Here is a 24,161-nt window from a genome sequence, read left to right on the forward strand (position 1 = left end):
TATCTAATATAGGCTAATATTGGATTAAACTCACAGATAAATGTCACCACAAAATCAAAATGGACAATTCTTCTTGGTTTTTATGGAATATTGCAGCAATTATTATAAATTGTTTATCTATGTGCAGGCGGGACAACCTGTCACTCAAGTATCAGTATCATCAGTATCACATAAAATCGACCAATACCAATATCCAACCATCAAATCAATTCCCCATGGACAAAATCAAGTCCCTCCAAAATTTCACTTGTCCGAGAAGCCATTTCACGTGGATATAGGCTACTTACATCACAAATTTCACAATACATTTCCACAATAAAGCGAAGAACATACTTCAACTTCCGTTTCATATTAGGCTAATCCCTAGTGAAAAAAGTATACTTTATTGTATTTGAAATATATTCCCGTTTTCAATAGTAGGCTACATTGCAAATTGTACTTTAGTATATTTTAGAAAAATATATTTTAGAAAAATATACTTGAAGTGAACATTCTGTTGTTGTTGTTTTTTTAAAGTTTATTTATTTGCACTTTATTTAAAATATATCAATAGGTATATTTTAACTGTGCTGGAAATGATCATTGTAACAATGCATTGAAAGTATACTTTCAAAATACATTATAGTGTAGTGACCCACAAGGAAGTCTGAAAGAGACATTCACCAAGGGACTGTACCTTTAAGGAAGGGGGGGTTAGACGATGACGAGTTCCGGTTTTTGACGTTGTGTTTATGTTTTGATATCACTCGCTGTACTTGTGATAGAAATATTGAAGTGGATAGTAAAGTTGACTCGACGCATCTCCGTCTCTTTTCTCCTCACTTACTGTACTCCACATTGGTGACCCCTGACGCGAGTTGAACACGGCTGAATTATGTCACACAACGACGGTGGTGAAAACACTGTGGCCGCGGCGCCGGCTGCTGCTAGCGGCGCGGCTAATGTCGGCGCTATCTACGCAGCCACCATCAAGTTACCGGACTTTTGGCAACACAATCCACGGCCGTGGTTTCAGCACATCGAGGCACAGTTCCAGCTGAGAGGAATAACACAGGACGTTACAAAGTATTTCCACGTAGTAGCGGCCTTGGATGCCTCGACGACGGCCAGGGCTATGGCGCTGTTAGAGGCTCCTCCAGCTGACGGCAAGTACGACGCACTTAAAACGTTCCTGTTGAGCCTCTTTGAACTGTCAGAACTGGAGAAGGCAGACCGCCTGCTGTCCCTGAACGGCCTTGGCGACAGCAAGCCGTCCGAGTTAATGGAGAGGATGCTGGCCGTGCTGGGCGCGGCGGATCCCTCGTTCCTTTTCGCCCACATATTCCTGCGGCAGCTTCCAGCACCCATGCGCACCGCACTGGCTAGTTCTCCCCTCCCTTCCTCCAGAGACTACCGAGCACTGGCTGTGGAGGCAGACAGGATATTCCTCGCCAACCGACAGCAGTTTGTCCATGCACTGCTGCCCACCCAGCACACGTCTGTTCCACCCTCGGAGGACGACCCAGACACTGCAGCTGCTGTGACGGCCCGCCGACAGCGTGAGTACGGGTGGTGTTATTACCATTCCAGGTTTGGGGCAAAAGCCAAGCAGTGTCGTCAGCCTTGCAGTTTCGGAGCCCAGGGAAAAGCCAGGGCCGGCGCTCATTAGCAGCTATGGGCGCTGGCCGTGACTGCAAGCTGTTATTCATCACTGACACCTTGTCCGGCCGGCGGCTGCTGGTCGATTCTGGGGCTCAGCGCAGCATCCTGCCGGCGCAGCCTGTGGACACCATGGCTGGCGGGCACGGCCCCCCGATGGACGGCGCTAACGGCACACCCATTCGTACCTATGGCACGAGGCATGTGGAAGTGTGTTTCGGCGGACGGCGTTTCGGCTGGGACTTCGTCATGGCTGCTGTGTCTACGTCGCTCCTGGGGGCGGATTTTCTCTGCGCTTATAGACTGTTGGTGGATGTTACAAACTGCCGCCTGATCGACGCCCTCTCTTTTGCTTCGTACCCCTGCACGCTGGGAGGGACAGGGGCGCTTTGTCTGTCGAACACGCTGACCAACGGGGACCTGTATCAACGCCTACTTGCTGAGTTCCCTGACATCACCACACCCACGTTTTCATCGGCGGTGGCTAAGCATGGCGTGGAGCACTACATCACCACGGTGGGCCCCCCAGTCTACGCACGACCCCGGCGCCTCGACTCTGCCAAGCTCGCTATCGCCAGGGAGGAGTTCGCCACCATGGAGCACCTCGGCATCGTGCGCCGCTCCAACAGCCCGTGGGCGTCCCCCCTGCACATGGTGACCAAGGCTGATGGCGTCCCTGTGGAGATTTCCGTCGCCTGAACGACGCCACCACACCCGACCGGTACCCAGTGCCGCACATCCAGGACTTTTCCGCCCACCTAGCCGGTGCCACCATTTTCTCAAAGGTGGACCTGGTGCGCGGTTACCACCAGGTGCCTGTCCACCCGCAGGATGTCCCCAAAACTGCAGTCATCACACCCTTTCGCCTTTTCGAATTCCTACGGATGCCTTTCGGCCTCAAGGGGGCAGCGCAGACGTTTCAGCGCCTCATGGACTCGGTGCTGCGAGATATGCCGTTCATGTTTGTTTACTTGGACGACATTCTCGTGGCCAGCGCGTCCGCAGACGACCACCGGACGCATCTCCGGCAGTTGTTCGGCCGGCTCAGTGAGCATGGCCTCATCATCAACCCGGCCAAGTGCGAGTTTGGCCGGTCATCCATCACTTTCCTCGGCCACCACGTCACCCCACAGGGGGCAGTTCCCCTCCCTGCCAAGGTGGAGGCTGTCGCCAGTTTTCCACGCCCACGCACTGTGAAGTCCCTGCAGGAGTTCCTGGGCATGGTGAACTTCTACAACCGTTTCCTCCCCCGTGCGGCCCAGCTCATGCGTCCATTGTACTACGCTTTGCGGGGTAGGAGACCGGCGGACGTGTTGGCTTGGTCCCCAGAGATGGCTGATGCGTTTGATGCTGCCAAAACTGCGCTGGCCAACGCTGCTCTGCTGGCGCACCCGTCTCCAACCGCCCCAGTTGCTCTTACTACGGACGCCTCTGATTACGCCGTGGGGGCTGTGTGTGAGCAGTGGGTGAGCGGAGCCTGGAAGCCGCTGGCCTTTTTCAGCAGGAAGCTCCGGGACAATGAGAGGAAGTACAGCGCCTTCGACAGGGAGCTCCTGGGTCTTTTCCTTGCCACCCGTCAGTTCCGTTTCCTGTTGAAGGGTCGGCGGTTCACGGCTTTCGTTGACCACAAGCCGCTGACGTTTGCTATGGCCAAGTCTACGGAGCCATGGTCTGGTCGACAGCAGCGTCAGCTCTCAGCCATCTCCGAGTTTACCACTGACATTCAGCACGTGGCTGGCAAGGACAATTTCGTCGCCGACTGCCTCTCCCGGGCGGTCGCTGGTTCCGTCCACTTGGGCCTCGACTATGCGGCTATGGCTGCGGATCAAATGGCGGACTCTGAGGTGCAAGCCTACAGGACGGCCCCCACGGCGCTGCTCATGGAAGATGTGATGTTTGACACGGCCAACGCTACACTCCTCTGCGACGTCTCCACTGGCCAACCTCGCCCCATGGTACCTGCTGGCTGGAGGCATAAAGTTTTTAATGCCATCCATGGTCTTTCCCACCCGGGGGTGAAGGCCTCTACCAAGCTGGTGGGGGCCAAGTTCGTCTGGCCGGGACTGCGGAGGGACATCAGGGCCTGGGCTGCGGCCTGTGTGGCGTGCCAGCGCGCAAAGGTGACTCGTCATACCATGGCTCCTTTGGCACCCTTCAAAGTGCCAGAGAGACGTTTTGATCATGTGAATGTGGACCTGGTAGGCCCACTTCCCCCCTCCCGTGGTTACACCTACCTCCTCATCATGGTGGACAGGACCACCAGGTGGCCAGAAGTAGTTCCCCTGTCCTCCACTACATCAGCGGAAGTGGCCCGGGCGTTCATTATGGCTTGGGTGGCTCGTTTTGGCACACCGTCCGACCTCTCCTCGGACCGGGGTCCGCAGTTCACATCGGAGCTTTGGTCTGCGGTCGCCGAGGTCCTTGGGGTGAAGGTCCACCGTACCACAGCCTATAACCCACAGAGCAACGGATTGTGCGAGCGGTTTCATCGTGACATGAAGGCCGCGCTCAGGGCCAGCCTTACGGGCAGCGACTGGGCTGACCGCCTCCCATGGGTTATGCTTGGCCTTCGCTCCGCCCCTAAGGAAGATCTTCAAGCCTCATCGACCGAGCTGGTGTATGGCCAGCCTCTGCGTGTTCCGGGGGAGTTTCTTCCAGATGCCATGGCCCCGTGGTCAGTTGCCTCACATCGGGCTGCGTCTCGGGACATTGCAGATGCTTTTGTTCCTATTCCAACGTCTCACCATGGCCTTCCCCGGTCCTATGTGCCCAAGGATTTACCATCAGCCAAGTATGTCTTCATCCGCCATGATGGCCATCGGACACCGCTGCAGCCCCCATACGATGAGCCCTTCCGTGTCCTGGTGGGGGGGTCTAAGAACTTTGTGGTGGATATGGGCGGCAGGCCTGAGCGGGTGGCTATTGACCGTCTCAAGCCTGCTCATGTGGTTATTGGCGAACCGCTTCAGCTGGCCCTGCCCCCACGGCGAGGGCGCCCACCTGCGGCAACCGCGACCCCTGCCCCTGCCCCGCCCCTTGCCCTTGGCCCCTCTACTGTTAAGCGCAGCCGCTATGGCCGCCCAGTCCGCCCCCCTGTACGTTGATTTTGTTGGAAGGACTGTTATGTGCTGGACTGTTCTGTTTTGCACTAGTGCATAGTGTCACATGTTCTATTTGGGGTACATGTTCGGCCTGGCCCTGTTTATGGGTGAATTCTGGGGGGGCCTGTGTAGTGACCCACAAGGAAGTCTGAAAGAGACATTCACCAAGGGACTGTACCTTTAAGGAAGGGGGGGTTAGACGATGACGAGTTCCGGTTTTTGACGTTGTGTTTATGTTTTGATATCACTCGCTGTACTTGTGATAGAAATATTGAAGTGGATAGTAAACAGCCATATCACCCTGTAGCCCAAGACTGGTTGCCCACTGAAGCTAAGCAGGGCTGAGCCTGGTTAGTACCTGGATGGGAGACCTTCTGAGAAAACCAGGTTGCTGCTGGAAGAGGTGTTAGTGAGGCCAGCAGGGGGTGCTCACCTGTGGTCTGTGTGGGTCCTAACGCCCCAGTGTAGTGACGGGGACACTATACTGTCAAAGAGCAACGTCCTTCGGATGAGACGTTAAACCGAGGTCCTGACTCTCTGTGGTCATTAAAAATCCCAGGATGTCTTTCGAAAGAGTAGGGGTGTAACCCCGGCATCCTGGCCAAATTTGCCCAGTGGCCTCTGTCCATCATGGCCTCCTAATCATCCCCATATATATATATATATATATATATACACTGATTGGCTTCATCACTCTGTCTCCTCTCCACCAGTAAGCTGGTGTGTGGTGGGCGTTCTGGCGCACTATGGCTGCCGTTGCATCATCCAGGTGGATGCTGCACATTGGTGGTGGTTGAGGAGATTCCCCTTTCCATGTGAAGCGCTTTGAGTGCCTAGAAAAGCGCTATATAAATGTAATGAATTATTATTATTATTATTAAAGTTGACTCGACGCATCTCCGTCTCTTGTCTCCTCACTTACTGCACTCCACAATAGTATACAATTTGTATACTATAATGTATTTTGAAAATACAACAGTTTTTTGTACAAAGTATAGACAAGTATTATTTGACTATTAATGTGCATTTGTTATATTTGTTATATCTATACACTTGTGGTTGGTGCCGATAACCTCGTGGGCAAGTGCACCCACATGTGCTTCGGGGGACCCGAGTTCAAGTCCTGGCTCGTGGACCTTTCCCGATCCCGTCCCCCCTCTCTCTCTCTCTCTCTCCCACCTCACTTCCTGTCTAGCTACTGTCCTATCCTGATAAAAGACAAAAACGCCAAAACTAAATCTAAAAAAAAAAAAATATATATATACACACACTTATGGTATATTGCTTTTCTGTTTCGAAGTCACTCGTAATTAATTTGTAATGTACTTGTTACACAAATAAAGTACACTTTAATATCACTAATCAAGCATGTAATTAGTCCCTACACAGGCATATACTTAAAGTATACTAAGTATACTTGAAGTTGTTCCAATTTAGTACACTAAATACACTTAAAGTTATGCTTTTCTACAATTTAACTACAACTAAAATATACTTATTTCAAAATTAGTTGTTTCAAAATAGCACACTTCAAGTTAACTAATCATTAACACACTTGAAGTATACTAAATTAGTCTGGGTGCAAGTATACTTAGCATTTTTTTTTTCCACCAGGGATTAGTTTTCTTTTACCACAACATTATTATTTTCTGAACATAGAAATGGATTTTGAAGTAATTTCATGACTTTTACTTGAGTGGATATTGAGTGGATCATGTCATTGGGTGCTGCACTGAATTCGCAACTCAGAAAAAGGCCTCAGTTACTAATGCAACCCTCGTTCCCTGAAGGAGGGAACGGGAGACGTTACATTGACGTGATGACATAATTGGGATCACTTCAGGGAGCCCTATCATCTTTGAGGGGGCTTTCACACTGGCAGTTTAGTTCGGAACGGGGCACGGTTCGCATGAAAAATCGCTAATGTGAACGCTGTCATGGGGGGACCCATGTGCGCACTGGGGTACCGAACCCGAGACTACCTGGAGGAGGTGGTCTGAGTTCGGTTGCTCCCGAACCGTGCCGCGGTTCGCGTGAATGTGAAAGCAGCACGGACTCGGGTGTGCACTTGTTCAGGAAGTAAAGTGACCTGCGTATGCGTTTTAGCTTATTGTGGTGTATTCAGTTAAATAAAACACTTGTAAGGGATGATAGTGTTGATGATTTACCTTGGAAATGAGCGAGAGTGAGCCTGCAGTGTATTCGTGCATTGCGCGTGAAATCAGGGCACCAAATTTGGAAATGCACTGTCTCCTTAAAAGAGTCCGTTTGCAAGCAGCAGAAGGCCACCTTATGTGACAGACGCACAGTAAACCTGCATTGTTCACTCAACTGCGCATAATAGCAGCGAATTAATAAAAAAAACAATATTGCCCCGCGTTCTGTTTTCTATCATGCGCCGTGCACGTTTGCGATAACGTAATATGCACGCAAACGCACCAAGGTTCGATAGAATCAAGTTGAGTGTGAAACCAGACCAACGCTGCGGGGGGCGCCGGGAACAAACGCGCTCGGGCTCGGACCGCAGCAAACAAGCCCAGTGTAAAAGCCCCCTGAGTGTCTACAGAACGAGCCAATGAACGTTGGCGTGCGTGAATTGCGTCACGAGCCCCACCTCGCAGCGCGGGTAGAAACAGGAAGCGTGCGCACGGACTCATTGTTTTTCACTGAGGAGCCGAGATCGTGACAGCCGTTACAGCAATGGTCAGCAACAGTGGCGATGGGACGTAACATCTCCCATTCCCTCCTTCAAGGAACGAGGGTTACATTGGTAACCGAGACATTCCCTATCAGTCGCTCACGTTCGACATTATGTCGACATGACGACGTAATTGGGATCCCTATGGAAAACACCACAGTTGCTGCCACATCCAGTGCCCTACGCAAGACTCTCAGATCCCCAACTGACTGGGGCGGAAGGCCTGCATATAGGGAGTTCAAACTGCTGTTACTTTATACCCCACACAGTGGAACTCTTGGATAACACTGGGAAAGCGTGCCTTTCCAGGGGAGAGGGACGCTGCGGAAGCCACATCCTGCCCAAAGGGAGGTACCATGTGGAGAATGCACATATGGAATGGCCGGTTAGGGGCAGTGCAACATGTGGAATGTCACTGGGGTGGCTCCAGCCTGAGAAGGGGGAGGCAACACCGGACAGTGACGGCAAAGCGTACTCTGCCAAGGGAAAGCCACAGTGTTGGAGCAGGTCCTCTCTCAGAGAAATGGGCCAGGGTGGAGCTGTTGCGAGGAGCACTAGTTCCGGGAACCAGGTCCGGTTGGGCCAATACGGCGCAACAAGCAAGTCCTGCTCCTCGTCCTCCCTGACTTTGCACAGGGTCTGTGCAAGAAGGCTCAGTGGGGGAAACGCATACTTGCGTAGGCCCTGGGGCCAGCTGTATGCCAGTGCGTCCGAGCCGAGGGTCCCCTCGGTCAGTGCAACGTGTAGCAGTGCAACGTGTTTGGGGCGGCAAACAGATCTACCTGTGCGGTCCCCAAGCGTCTCCAAATCAGCTGGACCACCTGGGGGTGGAGTCACCATTCTCCCGGTAGCACCTGCTGCCGTGAAAGCTCGTCGGCTGCATGGTTGAGCAAGCCCGTAATCCGTGAGGCAACCGTGGTGACCACAGAGTGCCTGGACACTTGTTCTAGGGGAACACCTGCCCGCAAGAACAAAGAGTCCGAAGCTGAGAGTTTGTCGACAGTGCGGGGTAATTTGGACCCGGCACGAGCCGCTCTGCCACGCCCATCTCGGGACTTGATCGTGGAGCCAGTGTTGGAGCGGCCTCATATGAAGCAATCCTGCAGATACCATTTGCCCCAGGAGCCTCTGAAAAAAAAGTTTTAGTGGTGCCGTTGTTCTGGGTCTGAGCGAGCTCATGCAGTTCAACACTGACTGGATACGGGCGCTGTCATGTTGATCGAGTCCAACTCCATACCTTTAAAAGAGATTCTCTGCCCGGGGGTGAGTTTGCTCTTTTCCCTAGGTGGTTGTCCTAGGTGGTTGAGGTGACTGAGCACCATGTCCCTGTGTTCGCACAACTGCTCTCTCGACTGGGCCAGGATAAGCCAGTCGTCGAGGTAGTTGAGGATACGAACACCACGCTCGCACATGGGAGCAATGGCCGCCTCCGTGACTTTCGTGAAGACACAGGGCGACAGGGCCAGCCCGAAGGGTAAGACTTTGTTCTGATATGCCCGCCCCTTGAATGCAAAGCGAAGAAACGGTCTGTGTCGTGGGAGAATCGAGACATGAAAGTACACGTCCTTCAGGCCAATCGCTGCAAACCAATCTTGGGGATGAATTGATTCACCATCTCCTGAAGAGCAGTCTGTTCCACCTCTGGGTCGCCCGTCTCAGGGTCGTTTGCACCTCCGCTTGCCTCCTGGTTTGGCAGCGGCTTGGACGGGCGGAGCCGACTTCCTGCGGCTTGCTCCATGCTGAGGCCTGGGTGATGGCTGCTTGCGGTGGTCCCACTGGTGGGACATCCACATACCCCTTAGCCGCTCCGCCATTGAGGGTGATGAGGAGGGAGGAGCCACTAGGACGGCTTCTGGCACTATACGGTGCCGTCCACGTCCTGGTGAGCTCCTCATGCTCCTCCGGGAAGAATGGCACCGGAGCGGCGCGCTGAGAACCAGCAAGGCCCGTCCCGAGAAACCAATCATCCAACCAAGAAGGTTTGGGACGTGGTGGAGGATTCCACGCAAGCCCGACCTTTTCGGGGGCCCGGCAAAGCATAGCCGCCCATTCTGGATGGGACTCGGGCAACGCTACACTCCCCGAAGGGGGTAATGCAGCCGAATCCTCATCTCCAGAGGACTGAAGCTCCCCCTCCGATGCTGCAACCAACATCTGGTCGTCAGGAGGAGCTCCAAAAGACACGACTGGTCATCCATGTGAAGGACCTGCACGCTCTTCTGGAGGCTCCGTCTGCGGCAGTGTTAGTGAGGCGTGAGGGGCCCACGGAGATTGCCTCGGCGGGGAAGCCCTCACGGTAACCCTCAGATCACCCTGGCTAAGCACCGAAGTAGGCCTATTCTGAGGTCCAGAATAAGCACTAGATTGGGGCATAGGCGAGGGGACTGCACCTCCCTTGAGGTAAGCGAGTCCCGATCTCAACGCTGCCATAGTCATATTCCCACAATGGGAACATGAGCTATTCACAAAAGCTGCCCTCAGCGTGCTGAATGCCCAAACACGAGAGGCAACTGTTGTGGCCATCTGCTGGCGCCTGGGAACGACCGCATCCAGAAACACACAGGCGGAATGACATCCTGAAATGTGTTGAAAAGTGTTGCTCTTTTAGAAGAAAACAAAAAACAGAATAAAAACTTCTTTCAGTGCTGAGGCACCCAGGGATAGCCGCGGTGTAACGAGGTTTACACACTCAGTATGAACACCCATCGAAACCGACACACACACACAATGCAGTGCTGTGAAAACAGCAGTTGTGAACTGTAATGCTCGCGGCCACCACTGATCGCGCCGTCACCAACACTGAAGGAGAGTCTTCAACGTTATTAGAGTCTTGTAGATCTGAAGTCAAACAGAAGCTCGGCTCCGAAGTGAAAGACAATGAGGGCGTGCACCCGTTTCCGGTTTATACCCGCGCTGTGGGGCGGGGCGCGTGACGCGATTCACGCACGCCAACGTTTATTGGCTCATTCTGTAGACACTCGAAGATTATAGGGCTCCCTGAAGGTATCCCAATTACGTCGACGTAACGTCGAACTTGAGCGACTGATAGGGAACTGACAATTTATTAAGAAATATTTAATATTTTTTGAACACATTTCTACCTGTGCAACACATTTTCCTGAGAATAGTATTTTAATTAGTAATCAATTTATAGTTTTATTTTTCTGTGTCCTCAATGTATTAGCTAGTGATTTGATTAATTTTGTGCTGTTTTGTGGTATTATTTGGTTTATCACTAAAATCCAATAATATATTAAATTGTGTGTGTGTGTGTGTGTGTGTGTGTGTGTGCGTGTTAGTAAAGAGAAAAAAAAAGCACGGGGAAGAATATCACATTTAATAATCCTTGGCAAACAGTTGGTGATGCACTGTGGGAGGAAAATAACACCCATAATTTAATCAAACCAGAACAGTGATACAGATTGACAGCAACTGTACTTGTATGACTTAAGATACTAATAATAGCCTACTTAAATAATGTTTTATTATATTAGAATGTCATATTTTTATGGTGCACTTAAGTCATTAGCCATGCAGCAAATAAAGTGTTGAGGACATTTTAAAAGCACTTCAAAATTACCATTTGCCTTCTGAAACAAGACTTACATGCATGTTACAGGCCTTGAGTGCCTGTCTATCCCTGAGTGAGAGGTTTTATTGGACCTAATCCCTCTTAGTGCAGTTCTAGGGTCATTTTCTAGTACCAAGCAAATGCTCAGTATGATGCACTTTTGATCCTGAACAAGTTGAGAGAAAATGAAAACCATTCAAGCTGTCATATTTCACCCTATAAGCAAAATCAGGTGACACTTCTATTCTGAAGGAGACAAAAGAGACAGTTCTGAGGCTTTGGACTCTGTTGTCCTTTCTGAACTCGTTTATATAATAGCAAAAGTTCCCTGTCTATATTTTTAAACAAACGATTTATCTGAGTTAAGAATAATTGTGCATTAGATCTCATGCCCTTATAAGCCTGATGTCTCTGTGCTGGAGTGCGTTCAAAACCGGGAGTAGCAGTACCATAAAAAGCCTTCTGCGTATACACACACACTCACACACACACACTTTCACACAATCTCTAAGCATAGACTGAGATTAATGCATGTGTAATCTCACTGGAATGCGCTGTTTCAGAGCCCCAGCTGCACCCTAGTGCCAAACACGCAGGTTATAATCCTCGTCCACTGCATGTGCTTTTATGAAATAGAGAAGAGCATGAGTACATAATAGACTATCTGTCTGATCTTAGGTAAAAGCTGCAGGTTAGGTCACATGTGCGCTATGTTGTGTGCCTGTTGTGGCCCTTTGGTCATTTACAGTGAAAACGCTCAAAAAAGTTTCTATGGCATCTTCTTTTTAGTCTTGACGAGGCCTTTCTCTACTAGGCAGCGGTAGAACTCCTGGATATACGTGTACACACACTTCCAGTCGGGCTCTCGCATCCGCATCAAGTCGTCAACGTCCAGCAGGGGAGGACAGTCGGCTAGTCTCCTACAAACACACATAAAGAAAATGAAGCCTATTTTAGGAACATTATGATTTTTTGTATATTATTTTCATGATTTGAGCACATTTTCCCTACAAAATACCTTAACAAAAGCACATTTCCTCCTCCCACCATGGATTTTTCTTTACCATAAATACTGATGTTTTATTTCAATTAAATTATAAAATTGTTGTGCTGTCTTTAATGTTGGCTGATTTTTTTTAAATGTCTGGATGAGAAAAAGATTAAAAGTAATTAAAAAAGTTTTTAAATACATTATCATTTAAGTATATAATTATTAAGTATAATTATAAAATGAATTATATTAAAATAATGAAATATATTACTATTATTAATACTAGGAAATTGTTATAAATTATGTAAATATTATAATATTTATTTTGTATTATATTATTTTATATGATGATTAAAATTGCGTTCTTTTTCGGGTGACATATAACTCAGACATTTCTTCATGAGATGCAGATGAGGATGCAATATTAGTCATGTCTTACTCTGCAGTCTTGAACGCCTTCTCAAAGTTGGCCCTGCGATCGTAGGGGTCGAGAGTGCAATATTCAAAGCCCTCCGGGAAAAACCTGTGCACCAGGGCACAAAACGCCAGACCGTCTGCCCAGCTAGAGGAGAAATTTTGGATTTTCACACCCTAAACATAGAAACAAGTAAGAGTGTGAATAAAAAAACTAAAAAAAACTGTCCAGAACAGGTTTTTTTATAAATTATATTTTGTTTAAAGAAAATTAAGCTTATTTTTAAGACCATTAAGGCCCTGATATACTCAGAGCAAAGTTCTTTTTCATTCTTCGTGTTGGGGAAAAAAGAAGCTTGAAATACGTGACAGGTGGTATACTGTTATTGAACATCCTGACGGCGCCCACATTTAGATGAATGATTATGTAAGTGTTGCGCGCTTTTCTCTCAATAACAAAGTAAACACACAACTAAAATGACAGTGGTGAGAAAAAAACAGTTAAGAAAGCATCTGATCATAGTGATGTGGATGTTTGTCTGAGCTCTGCAATTCAGTTCTCAAGTCATGTCACCACATTTTTTTATTTAGCACTTTATACAATAGATTGCTTTAAAGTCCCCCTGTGGTGAACATCCAGCTTTTAATGTTGTTGATATGTCTATGTAGTGTTTTTAATGTGCTGTAAGTCAAACCATGTGCAAATTCATGTCAACACCATTGCTGAATATATTCTCCTTAAAACTGCAGTGAGCAAAGACAGTCTCAAAACAGTCTTTTTGTTGATATGAAAAATCGGCTAGATTTAGCAATATAGCGGGTGTATGATGTATATTACGATGTAATGATGATCTATATGCCTTTCTCCACTGACGTTCTGCGTTGTTCAAAGCGTTTCTGATGATTGTTAGAAGGCAGACTGAGATGGTGAACGGGAATATAGTTTGTGTAATATTAGCAACACATTATTAGCAGTTTGATAACATAGTCAAGCAAAAGGCAACTCGTATAAATGACCGTTATGTGTCCGACGTTGTAAAGAGCGATACCATTGTGCAGGGTTTACTACAGTAGAGTCGGGCGAGTGAATCTGTGAGCCGGTGTGAGTGAGTGGAGTGGATTTCTACTGTAAATCAGCTCTCCTATTACATAATCACCACAGACCAATGGTAGTTCAAAGGTGTTTACCAGCCAGATCACACTTTTCTGGAAAGTTTGCTTTGGCAAGCTGTTAACTCCTGTAATGAATTCCAAACGAACTTCGTTTTGGCCCAACTTTGTTCGAAATGACATCACAGCAGTTTGTTCTTCGATTACGCTTGAAGTATATCAGGACCTTTAAGGTTATTTTGGGGTTTTCCCACCACCCTCCTTATTTCCATTGTAATAAAGCAAATAAAAAAGATATAAAGTATTTATACATAAAGCATTAGTTGTAAAACAATATGCTAAGTTAGATTTTAAAAAGTGAATAAAAAAAACCATTACATTATTTTTGGCAGTAATACAGTAAAAAAGGGAATTACCGTTAAGCATAATCGGTCTTACAAATATGGTATTAAAAAAATAGTAGGCATTACAGTAATGAGAATGAGAGGGAAAACGTGCTAAATTGTCATAAAAATATCAAAATGCAAAAGAAATCCTTAAAATAGGTTTGATTTTCTTTATGTTAAATACTTTTTTAATATTTTGGGGTGAAATGTAATCTGGACATGTTTCCATGAGATTCACTGGGAGGGTTGCAGAGCCAGAGAAATGTAGCAAAACAGAAACTGTTTAATTTGATCTTATTTGCTCTCTTCAGGCCCACCTCATACGGTTCAGTCTTGACACGACACCAGTCCAGCAGCATCTGTTTGACATCTTTAGTGTTTGGCCCCCCGACTGCCGAGCCGCCCGACACTTTTTTATCCCTGGCCACATGGGATTGAGCAGGGCTTTAGGAGAAAAAATAAAACAGTCAGACGATGGGATTCATCCCTGTCATCCTGTCAGGCCTCTAGGAATGACTCACCTGCTCACAGTTTTTGTGGAGGTTGGTGTTGAAAATGTTTTTGCCTGAGCCGTCTCTGTGCCGGATTGAAGTAAAAAGAGAAAGGGGAGGTTATCAAAGCCTTGCAGTTAGAAGAACTGCAGTAAACGTACATAGTGTTCAGATCCTCAAGAGTAATGGTTACTCACTGTGTGCGTTGAACTGAGCGCCGCTCGGGTTATTAGTGGCTTTCTGGTCCTTATTCAGTCCAGCAGCTGTCTTGCCTCCGCTACCCTGCTGACGCAGGTTCTCCATCCGGGCCGCCCGCTCCCTATCACGCCGTTCTGAGAGAGACAGAGACGAGAGGAGGACATTTTTCACTCGCAAAAAAGAATAAACAAACTATTGTGTTTTTCATTCTGAATAGAAAAGTTAAACAAATACTAGTAGTGGTTTATTCTATTGAGTTTACTTCCTGTGGTTGTTTGTGTAATAGTAATGACTCTTAAATCTCATGAAACCTGTCAAGAACATGTCTATATTTATCACAATACTGTTCAAAAAGTTTGAGGTCAGTAAATGTTTTATTTTAAAAGAAATTAATACTTTTATTGAGCATGGATGCATTAATCAAAAGTGAAAATGTTACAAAAGATTTATAATGCAAATAAATCTGGTTTTAAACTTTCTATTCATCAAAGAATCCTGAAAAAAAAAATGATCACGTTTCCACAAAAATATAAAGCAGCACAACTGTTTTCAACATTGATAATATTGAATGTTTCAGGGATCCGCGATATGATCATTTATAATGTTACCGTTATCGGCCCAATAAGAAAATTAGGCTGATATCTTAAAGCCGATAAATAATGGATTATTTCCTTCAGCTGAGACACTTCAAATGCACACTGTTCGCCATGATGGTCTTGAAATGCTTGAAATATGATTGAAATCACTTCAAAAAAGGAAAATACAATTAAGTGCAAAATGTGCAGCAGATAATCAGCAGTCTGTCATATAAGCTACATAAAATTATAATGAGAACGTTATAATTGTGTGCTTGGGACATGGCTTTTAATGGTGAGATTTATGTTTTTGTAACCAGGCTCTCAAAGTTTATATAAAAATTTAGATTTAGATTTATCGGCCAATATATCGGCCATCAGCTTTCAAATATAAATAATTATCGGTTATCGGTAATATCGGCCAAAATGTTCATATCGGTGCATCCCTAATGTTTCTTGAGCATCAAATCATCATATTAGAGTGATTTCTGAAGGATCATGTGACACTGAAGACTGGAGTAATGATGCTGAAAATACAGCTTTGATCACAGGAATCAATTACATTTGAAAATATATTAAAATAGAAAACAGTTATTTTAAATTTTTTACAGTTTTAAATTGTGATAATATTTCACAATAATATTACAGTTCTTTACTGTATTATTTAATCAAATAAATGAGGCCTTGGTGAAAGAGACTTCTTTCAAAAAGATTAAAAATAATTTACAGACTTTTGAAAGGTAGCTTATAAGATTAATTTAAATATAAATAAGAAATTATAAGAAGAATTTAATTAATAACAATTAGAATAGATGTTTTGCATTGTTACATTATTTTGTGGCATTTGACCTCTGTCCACTTTTGAAATTACTGTAATAAAAAATATAATTCTTATAACTGTACAGAAAAAAAATCTTATTTTATGTATCATCATATATCATTAAAATAGTTTTTTATTTTACATATTTGTTACTGACTTGTTTCTTAATGCTGATTTTAATTGTGAATTTATTTTAACAGTATCATAATGCTGATAATAATGAATATGTTATTGATAATGAGATTAAGATAATAACACTGAGAATGATGAGGATTGTCTAGATTTATTACGATATGAGAATATTGTATAATACAACAATATAAAATCCTTAAAACCCCAACTTTTTTTTATTTTCATGACATTTTATCACATTTCCACCCAAAATTGTCATTATTACAATGCAAAAAAAAAAATCGCAATGATACAATGAGAATAACCCTGTCCAGATGCTTTCCCCCACTTATTATTAATTACCATAAATACTAAAGACAGCAGCGCAAACCATGAATTATGCTTAAGATAATGTCACAAAAAAAATGCTTCATTTTCTTTCTTTTTTTCCTTTTGATTGTGAACCAGATTCTTGACAGGTTTTGAGATTCACCAAAAAGCATGTCGGGAATCAAGTTAGACTTAACAAAATGTTTGAGTCATATATATATTGATTGAATATATGTGGCATTAGGGACATGACCCAATCCTCACCCCTCTTTCTCTTGAGCAGCTCTCTCATGGCAGCCCGGATCATTTTCCTCTCCTCGAAATCCACAGCCTTATCTAGCTATTCCATGCAATAAACAAAAGGGAAACACACTTTCCTAAATATGGTCAAGACAAACCACGATAACAACCCCGCTCCACTTGTAGCGCCTATTGTTGCCTCTTACCATATTATTGAGGATCTCTTCATCCTCTATAGCTGCCAGCTGTTCGACTGTCAGTGGACCCGTCATATCAGGTTCAGGTTGCTCTTTGATACCTGCCTCTAATGTTCCCTTCTCCCCCTCCATCTTTAGTGACAGCTGGGACAGAAGGAGGAACAGGAGGTGTTGATGGAGCCAGCTTACGAGATGTGTAAATCTCCATGTGTGCGTGGGAATGAGGGAGTACGTTTATGGAAAGGAAAAATGAGGGAGAGATGTTCTAACTGAAAGCTTTGTGTGAGAACTTCTAGTACAGGGATATTCATTTAAGACACCCCAAGATGCTAGTAAGATAGTCTGTAGCTACTAAACGCTGATGTAACTGTCACAGCCAAAGGGTTTGAGCGGCTTCTGAACAAACAGGTTTCGTTAATAAAATAAATTTAGCGTGATTGTTTTCTCACAGATTAAATGTCACGCTGCTTCCAGCCACACATAATGATGACTGTGTACATCCATATAAATGGAAAAGGACATTTAAACGGCAAAAATCCAAACATTCATCTCAACATAAACAAAAACCATGTTGGTCGGCGCTGACATTGACCATGCAGTAGCTTAGGATATCTCCCGCACCTTCTTCCTGTAAACCAACTGGGACCCGAACACAAACAAAGAGATTTATTATGAGTGGAGACTATTTACAGGGATGGACATTCTGTCATCATTTTCATGTCGATCCAAACTTGTATGACTTTCTTTCTTCTGGAAAGAAGATATTTTGAAGAATGAAAACTATTTCTTATCCATTTCCTGTGGTTTCACTGAATGAAAAAAACAAACAAACAAACAAAAGAAAGACCTTTTTTAAAATATCTTTTGTGTGTGTGTGTGGGTGTGTGTGTGGGTTTGTGTGTGTGCTCTACAGAAGAAAGTAAGTCATGCAGGTTTGGCAGAGCCTGAGGGTGAGTAAATGATGACAGAATCTTAATTTCTGCCTGAACTACAGTATCTCTTTAAGTAGGGATGGATGCATGATATATCGGCCACCATATCGGTATCGGCCGATATATGTTCGTTTTTAATGTTACCGCTAAAAGTAAATTTGGCCGATAGATAATGGATTATTTCCTTTAGCTGAGACACTTCAGATGCGCACTGTTAGCCATGCTTGCAATATGATTGAAATCACTTCAAAAAAGGAAAATATAGTATTATGTAAGTGCAACAAGTGCAGCACAAGTCTGTCATATAGGATACAAAAAAATATAATGAAAACATATTTGTGTGTTTGGGACATGCCTTTTAATGGTGAGGCTTTTGTTTTTGTAAAATTGGATTTTAGACACAAATATTTACAAGATTATTGTAATCAAATATAAAGTATTATCGGTATCGGCCAGAAATGTTGATATCGGTGCATCCCTATCTTTAAGACTAAGATTAGATAGAAAATATCAAACTAAGAGGCATTTATTTTAAAGAAAGATAGTACAAGTGCACTTTTTAAGCAAAAAAGAGAAATTCTTAGGTTTTAATGATAAAACAATACATATACTGTTTAAAATGAAGTATTTGGGTCTACGGAGAACTCTTAAGAACATGGTTATTGAAAAAAATATGAAATAGGAGGAACATTATATTTCATTGCTTTTCAAATTATATTTCTCGCGTTCCCACAAGTTATTCTCTAAAATTATTGAGTTCCCCCAAGAAACTTTGCATTCACTAACAAAAGCATTAAAAATATATTTTCCTTCAACCTCATATAGCAGCAGTTTTGTGTTTGCTCACAAAAGTTTTGCGTTTCCCTAAGATACTTTGCATGCGGTCACAAAAATGATATGTTCTCTAGCAAAGGCATTGACCTATAGGTTTTCTTTCCACCTTAATATCTATTACCAGTTTTGCATTCTTTTTTAAGTGAACGCAAAGTTTTGTGAGGGAACACAAAAGCTGGATAAACTTGGATGGTCCACTTTAGACATTTTATTAATAAGTAACTTGCCAACTACATGTCAACTAACTCTCATTAGAGTATTAGTAGACTGTTAGGTTAGGTGTTCAAGTAGAATAAGTTGTCATGTAGTTGCAAAGTTATGTTTAGTTAGTAGAAATTCTGTGGTGGGACCATCAAAATAAAGTGTTAGCATATATTAAGCCGACAGTCTACTAATACTCTAATATCTGGTAGCTGACATGTAGTTGCAAAGTTACTAGTCAGTTGAATATCTAAAGCCGACCATCAAAATAAAAAGATTTACAAGCAAACACAAAGGCATTAAATATAATTTCATATTTTCCCCCATCACCATGTCCCTTTAGGGGCTCCATAGTTGTCAAACTCTAGTGGATCACGGCGCTCACAGACAATGTTATAAACTAAATAGTTACTCGAATAGGACACCTGTGTTGACCCCTTAATTAAAAGTCAATGAGTCAGATGCCTCAAGTGTCCAGATGCTCTTTGCTGCTGTAATGTCAGCATGTGTTGGGAATAATGTGTGGGCTGAAGCTAGCAGAATGGGTCATATTGTTTCTGGAAGCCATAATACAGTTTTACCCTAATAACACATAATAATGTTTGGTGGAATTTATATAACCGCTCAATAACAATTCACTCTTACACTGGTGTAATAGCTGTTATGTAATCACACAATCATTGAACTGAAAGATAAATGGCAATACATCAGAAAAACAACAAAAGTGAAAATTCTCCTAAAATCTGGCAAAATAAGAAGCATTAAGACGAAGCTCACCAATCTCTCGCTGCGGCTGTCCAGAGGAAAGGTCTTGCGGTCTGATTTAGAAAGGTCACATACACTCAACTCAACTCTGATGCTGGAGTGAGTGAGTGAGTTTTTCAGAGCCACCGTGAGCCACTCCCACCCCGACCCTCATCACCCTCTCCTGAAGGGACCAGGAAAAACGTGGAATCAGTAGAACGGGACATTAAGTATTAGTGACATATTTTGGCACTGCTTGTTCTGATCTTTCCCTATACTGTCAGCTTTGGCGTATCTACTACTTGGGAGATAACAATGCGTCATCATTTTATCTAAACACTGTCACTTAAAAAGTGGTATCAGGGTTTTTATATGTTTGAAAACCAGAGGAAAGGAAACGTTGAGATAAATGGTGCTCACCCGGCATGCTTTATGATGACAGTGATTGCATAAGCATGTGGCCTGGCTCTACGCAGGACTAAACCGTGAATGAGTGGACAGACGGAGAACACTGCCTTATTAAGGCATAACAAGAATGATGTTGCGTTGAAGCGGCTCCATGTTTACACAGGTCGGACACATCCGTTTCTCCTCTGCAGACGTAAACATTTCCACGTCGCAGTGTTGATCTGCAAAAGCTGAGACCAGAAATGTCACTGGCACATAAACATTTTCACACTCCATTACAGCATGACTTTGATGGAGGCGTTCTGTGTGTTTAATGGAGGAGTGTTTGGCTCCACCTAGTGGTGGCCGATGGTTATCGTAATCATTTGCTGGCCGAAGTGAGCTAGCATGACATGTGGAAACAGTGAGGGTGAAGGAAACCTTGGCTAGGCTTAGACTGGATGTCCAGTGAGTCGTTTACTAATGTGGCATATTAATTATACAAAAGTGGCCCAGTTATAGTGACAAAGTCATAAAAGACACGTATAATGATATGTTTCATAACATTCAACATGGAGAAAATGCTAGTTTTGCTAAACTGAGAACCATGTTGCATGGTGTGCTGTTACCAGGTCATTGTTATGCGTTTGTAATGGTGCTCTGAATGGTAGTTAGCATGTTGCTTTCTGATTTCTAAGGTATTCTGTGGTTGTTTGCGGACTCAACTCTCTAAGATATTTTGGTCTTTTAGACGTCCTCCTTCAACATACATCGAAGACATTTGAACTGTTTTATCATCATCTAGGTGAAAAAACAAGGTACAATACAAGTTAAGCTCAATCGCCAGCATTTGTGGCATTGTTAATTTTACCTAAAAAAAGAATTAAGACGCACCGCTTCTTTTCTTTAAAAATACGAAAATTAAGGTTGGGTTGAGGCACTTACAGTGGTAAGTAAATAGAGCCAATTTAAATAGAGACATGTCATGTGAAGCTTATTATTTTATAAAAGCACTTTTATTAATTCTTCCGTTAAAACTTGTGTTTTTTGGGGTTTACAGTGTTATGTTGTCACATCAACAAAGTTGCACATTAAAGAACTTTACACAGAAAAGGGTTTTTTCCCACACTAAATCATGGGAACATGCATATTGTTTACATCTTGTGGCTACATTATGGAAACAAAAAGTGAGGATGTTAATGTTTCCAAATTGGCCCCATTCACTTCCATTGTAAGTTTCACACAGTAACGCTGGTTTTGAAAGGAACAAATGAAAGTTAGATGAAGTTTGATGATGTTGACTTGACAAAGCCTGGCCTGAAATCATGAAATAGCTTTAAAAGCTTGAGACTTTAATGATTTATTGTCAGATAGACAGAACGTCAGATGAAGACAGGAAAACAAATGTCAGAGCATGTTTCAACACCTTGCTAGCATTAACAGGTTGTTAGCATGTTTTAAGACAATTAGCATGTATTAACTGTTGTTAGCATGCCGCTTTCATATTTTTAACATGTTTAGCAAAACACTGCTAGTTTTAACTAGTATATTGATATGAACAAAAAAAAAATAGCAAACACAAAAATGTGACATACTAAAATGTAAGATAGCATGAGACATGAGAAAAAGAGACATCAGACAGCGTGTTTTTGAACCGGTGTATTTGTCCAGCTTTCCATGATTGTAAAATACATAAATATAATAAAATAAGCATACATCTGATATTTTGCTGACATCAGAAACCATATATACACAGGAGCCACAGAGTTATGCAAATCGTCAGCGCAATTTTGCATTGCAACCAATAAAAGACACATCAAAACCGTCAGTACCACTCTATGTTAAGAGATCTCAGCATTGAAAACATCATCCAGTACACTAGTGACCCAGTAAAACGTCATCACAGGAACAAACAATAACATCTGAGGTATTTATCTGACAACCTGTTCTGTGGATCATTTTAGACTAAGTGTGGTAAGTTAACCACTGTGCTTGTGGTACAGAGAGACTGGATGAACATTATGTGAATACGCTGTCGCTTTCACTAATAAGGCTCGGTCATACTAGTGAAATTTCAGTGAAATTTTTCAGACAAAGGTCATTGCCCGTTATCAATAGTGTAGCGATATATGAAGCATCGCTCACATAGAAATAAATTTTTCAAAACAAGCAGATTTCTGTTGGTCAACACAGTAAATTAGCATGAAAATCTTTCACACTTCACACAAAATTCCCAATTGCAAAATCGCAAAACTATAGACTTATGTATCAGCTAGACCGTTTAATGGGCGATTTTGAAATGATCGGCAAAGGTAACCGATAACCGTGCAAGCATAGCCGAATAATAGTGTTAGCGCCCCCTTGTGCCACCCTTAGTAACATATAACAGCCAAAAAAAAAAAAAAAGTTTAACATTTGTCAAAACGAATGCTGATATATCTTAGACACTCTTTTAGTCTCTTAGTACCATGCTTATCCTATGATGCTGTTCACTAGAAATAAAGTTATGAGTGAACACACTAAAGAATGGATGGACAGTTGAGACCTTAATAAATAAAGCTTGAAAGGCTGGTGTTTCCTTATGAAAACAGCCCTCAGGTAGGCACACTCGAGTTAGTGTAGGTTTTATCATGGATTTGATCATGTCCATAAGACTGCCTACACCTCAACATCCGCTAGGAGACATTCACATCCTTGTACATTTCCAGTTACTCAATTCGAAGAACCAAAAATGGGTAGAGTCAGTTTTTATGAGAATATATTAAACCCCAACTATGAATTCCCGTCATGTTGGGAAACAGGCAAACTGCCTGATATTTGGATCCAATGCACTTCAATTCAGTTATAAAAAAAATATAGTAATATTAATAAATGCTAATCCGCTTTCTATCCAGCAGATGGCACAAAACCTCTTCGAGGGAATGACCTTGCTATGCACCATGCATAACATCTGTTAGTGTCAATTTCTTATGACAGCTTCAAAACACACAATTCAAATAGGAGGGGAAATAATACTGTCCAGCAGGTGTCACAAAAACAATAAAACAAATCAAAGAAACTATAGTGAAAAAAGATCAGAGGAGACGAGCAAGAGCAAGGGAACCTTTTGTGGAGGACAACATATCATTTTGATTTCTCCTGAGAGATCATAGTGTGCTAAAGATGAATGAGACTCCTTAGAGAGACCTATTAATAATTATCTGCACTGGGAATTACATAAGAGGCACCAGTTTATACCTCCCTGCCTATGATGGGACAATCACATTTATATTATTACATAAGAAAAACAGCCAATTTTCTCAACTGATACTTCGGGTGAATCTCACCCAAGCCTGTCAGGAACACGTCCAGGTCGTGCATCACTCCAAAAGCAAAAGAAAACCTTATGACATTATATTTTGCATAAATAAAATGAAGCATATGTTTATGTTTTGATTTGCGACATTATTTTCATGACACATTTTCAAGCACATTTCCTCTCTACTTAGTAGCGTAATGCTGAAGTTCCTTTATAATTCTCAATGTCATTAATTATGATATATTTTAATTAAATTAAGTTGCATACACATTATAGTATAAATGTAATAGTAGATCTTTCATTTATGCTGATTTCAATACAATTATAATACATTTTTTTCACTTAATCCTCCAATTCTCATTACTGTAGTGTGGAAATCATTTCCGTTATGCAATAAATGATATATTATTAAAATTGTACAGTATTTATAATTATAATAATAATATTTGTTGTATATTACAGTAGTGAAGCCTCAATGAGAATAATGGCAATTATAAAACTCAAAAGAAAAACATTCAGATGAATTGCGGTAATGAGATAAGGCGGCAATAATAATAAAAAAATATCTGCAAATGATTTTGTGGTGAAATATGACTTAGGAATCTTACTTGTGAGCTTATTTCTACTAGATCTTTTCTATAACACAGAGAGGTATACATTTTCAGGTGACGTAGTTACACGTTACTACATGTACTTATAGTAACTAACCCTAAACCAAACCCAAATCCTAACTCTTTAATAAGTATATGTAGTTAATATTACCCAGTACTTATTTGAGTACGATGTAACTACATCACCTTAAAATAAAGTGCAACCAACCAATTTTCTGAAAGGAAAAGTGCACCAGGCTAAATAAAAGTGAACCCACAGGAGGATCCAGGAGTCTTGCTCGTC

The 24,161-nt window shown here is 43.2% G+C and overlaps 1 protein-coding gene across 2 annotated transcripts; it reads right to left on the minus strand.

Annotated features, from left to right (window-relative positions):
- Nucleotides 1-10,753: 10,753 nt before the first annotated feature.
- On the minus strand, nucleotides 10,754-19,706 carry smtna (smoothelin a). Of its 2 annotated transcripts, XM_056253348.1 has the most exons (8): nucleotides 19,611-19,706; nucleotides 16,881-17,008; nucleotides 16,699-16,774; nucleotides 14,598-14,732; nucleotides 14,431-14,485; nucleotides 14,227-14,353; nucleotides 12,439-12,590; nucleotides 10,754-11,928 (listed from the first exon to the last, which is right to left on the minus strand). In XM_056253348.1, exons 2-8 carry the CDS (start codon nucleotides 17,001-17,003, stop codon nucleotides 11,778-11,780), a joined length of 819 nt encoding a protein of 272 aa, XP_056109323.1. In that variant the 5' UTR covers nucleotides 17,004-17,008; nucleotides 19,611-19,706; the 3' UTR covers nucleotides 10,754-11,777. The 2 variants fall into 2 exon arrangements, with proteins under 2 accessions (XP_056109323.1, XP_056109324.1); XM_056253349.1 differs by lacking the exon at nucleotides 19,611-19,706 and having other exon boundaries at nucleotides 16,881-17,485.
- Nucleotides 19,707-24,161: the final 4,455 nt, after the last annotated feature.

The sequence above is a fragment of the Rhinichthys klamathensis genome, unplaced genomic scaffold, assembly GCF_029890125.1.
Source record: "Rhinichthys klamathensis goyatoka isolate OS25496 unplaced genomic scaffold, OSU_Roscu_1.1 h1tg000104l_1, whole genome shotgun sequence".
NCBI lineage: Eukaryota > Metazoa > Chordata > Actinopteri > Cypriniformes > Leuciscidae > Rhinichthys > Rhinichthys klamathensis.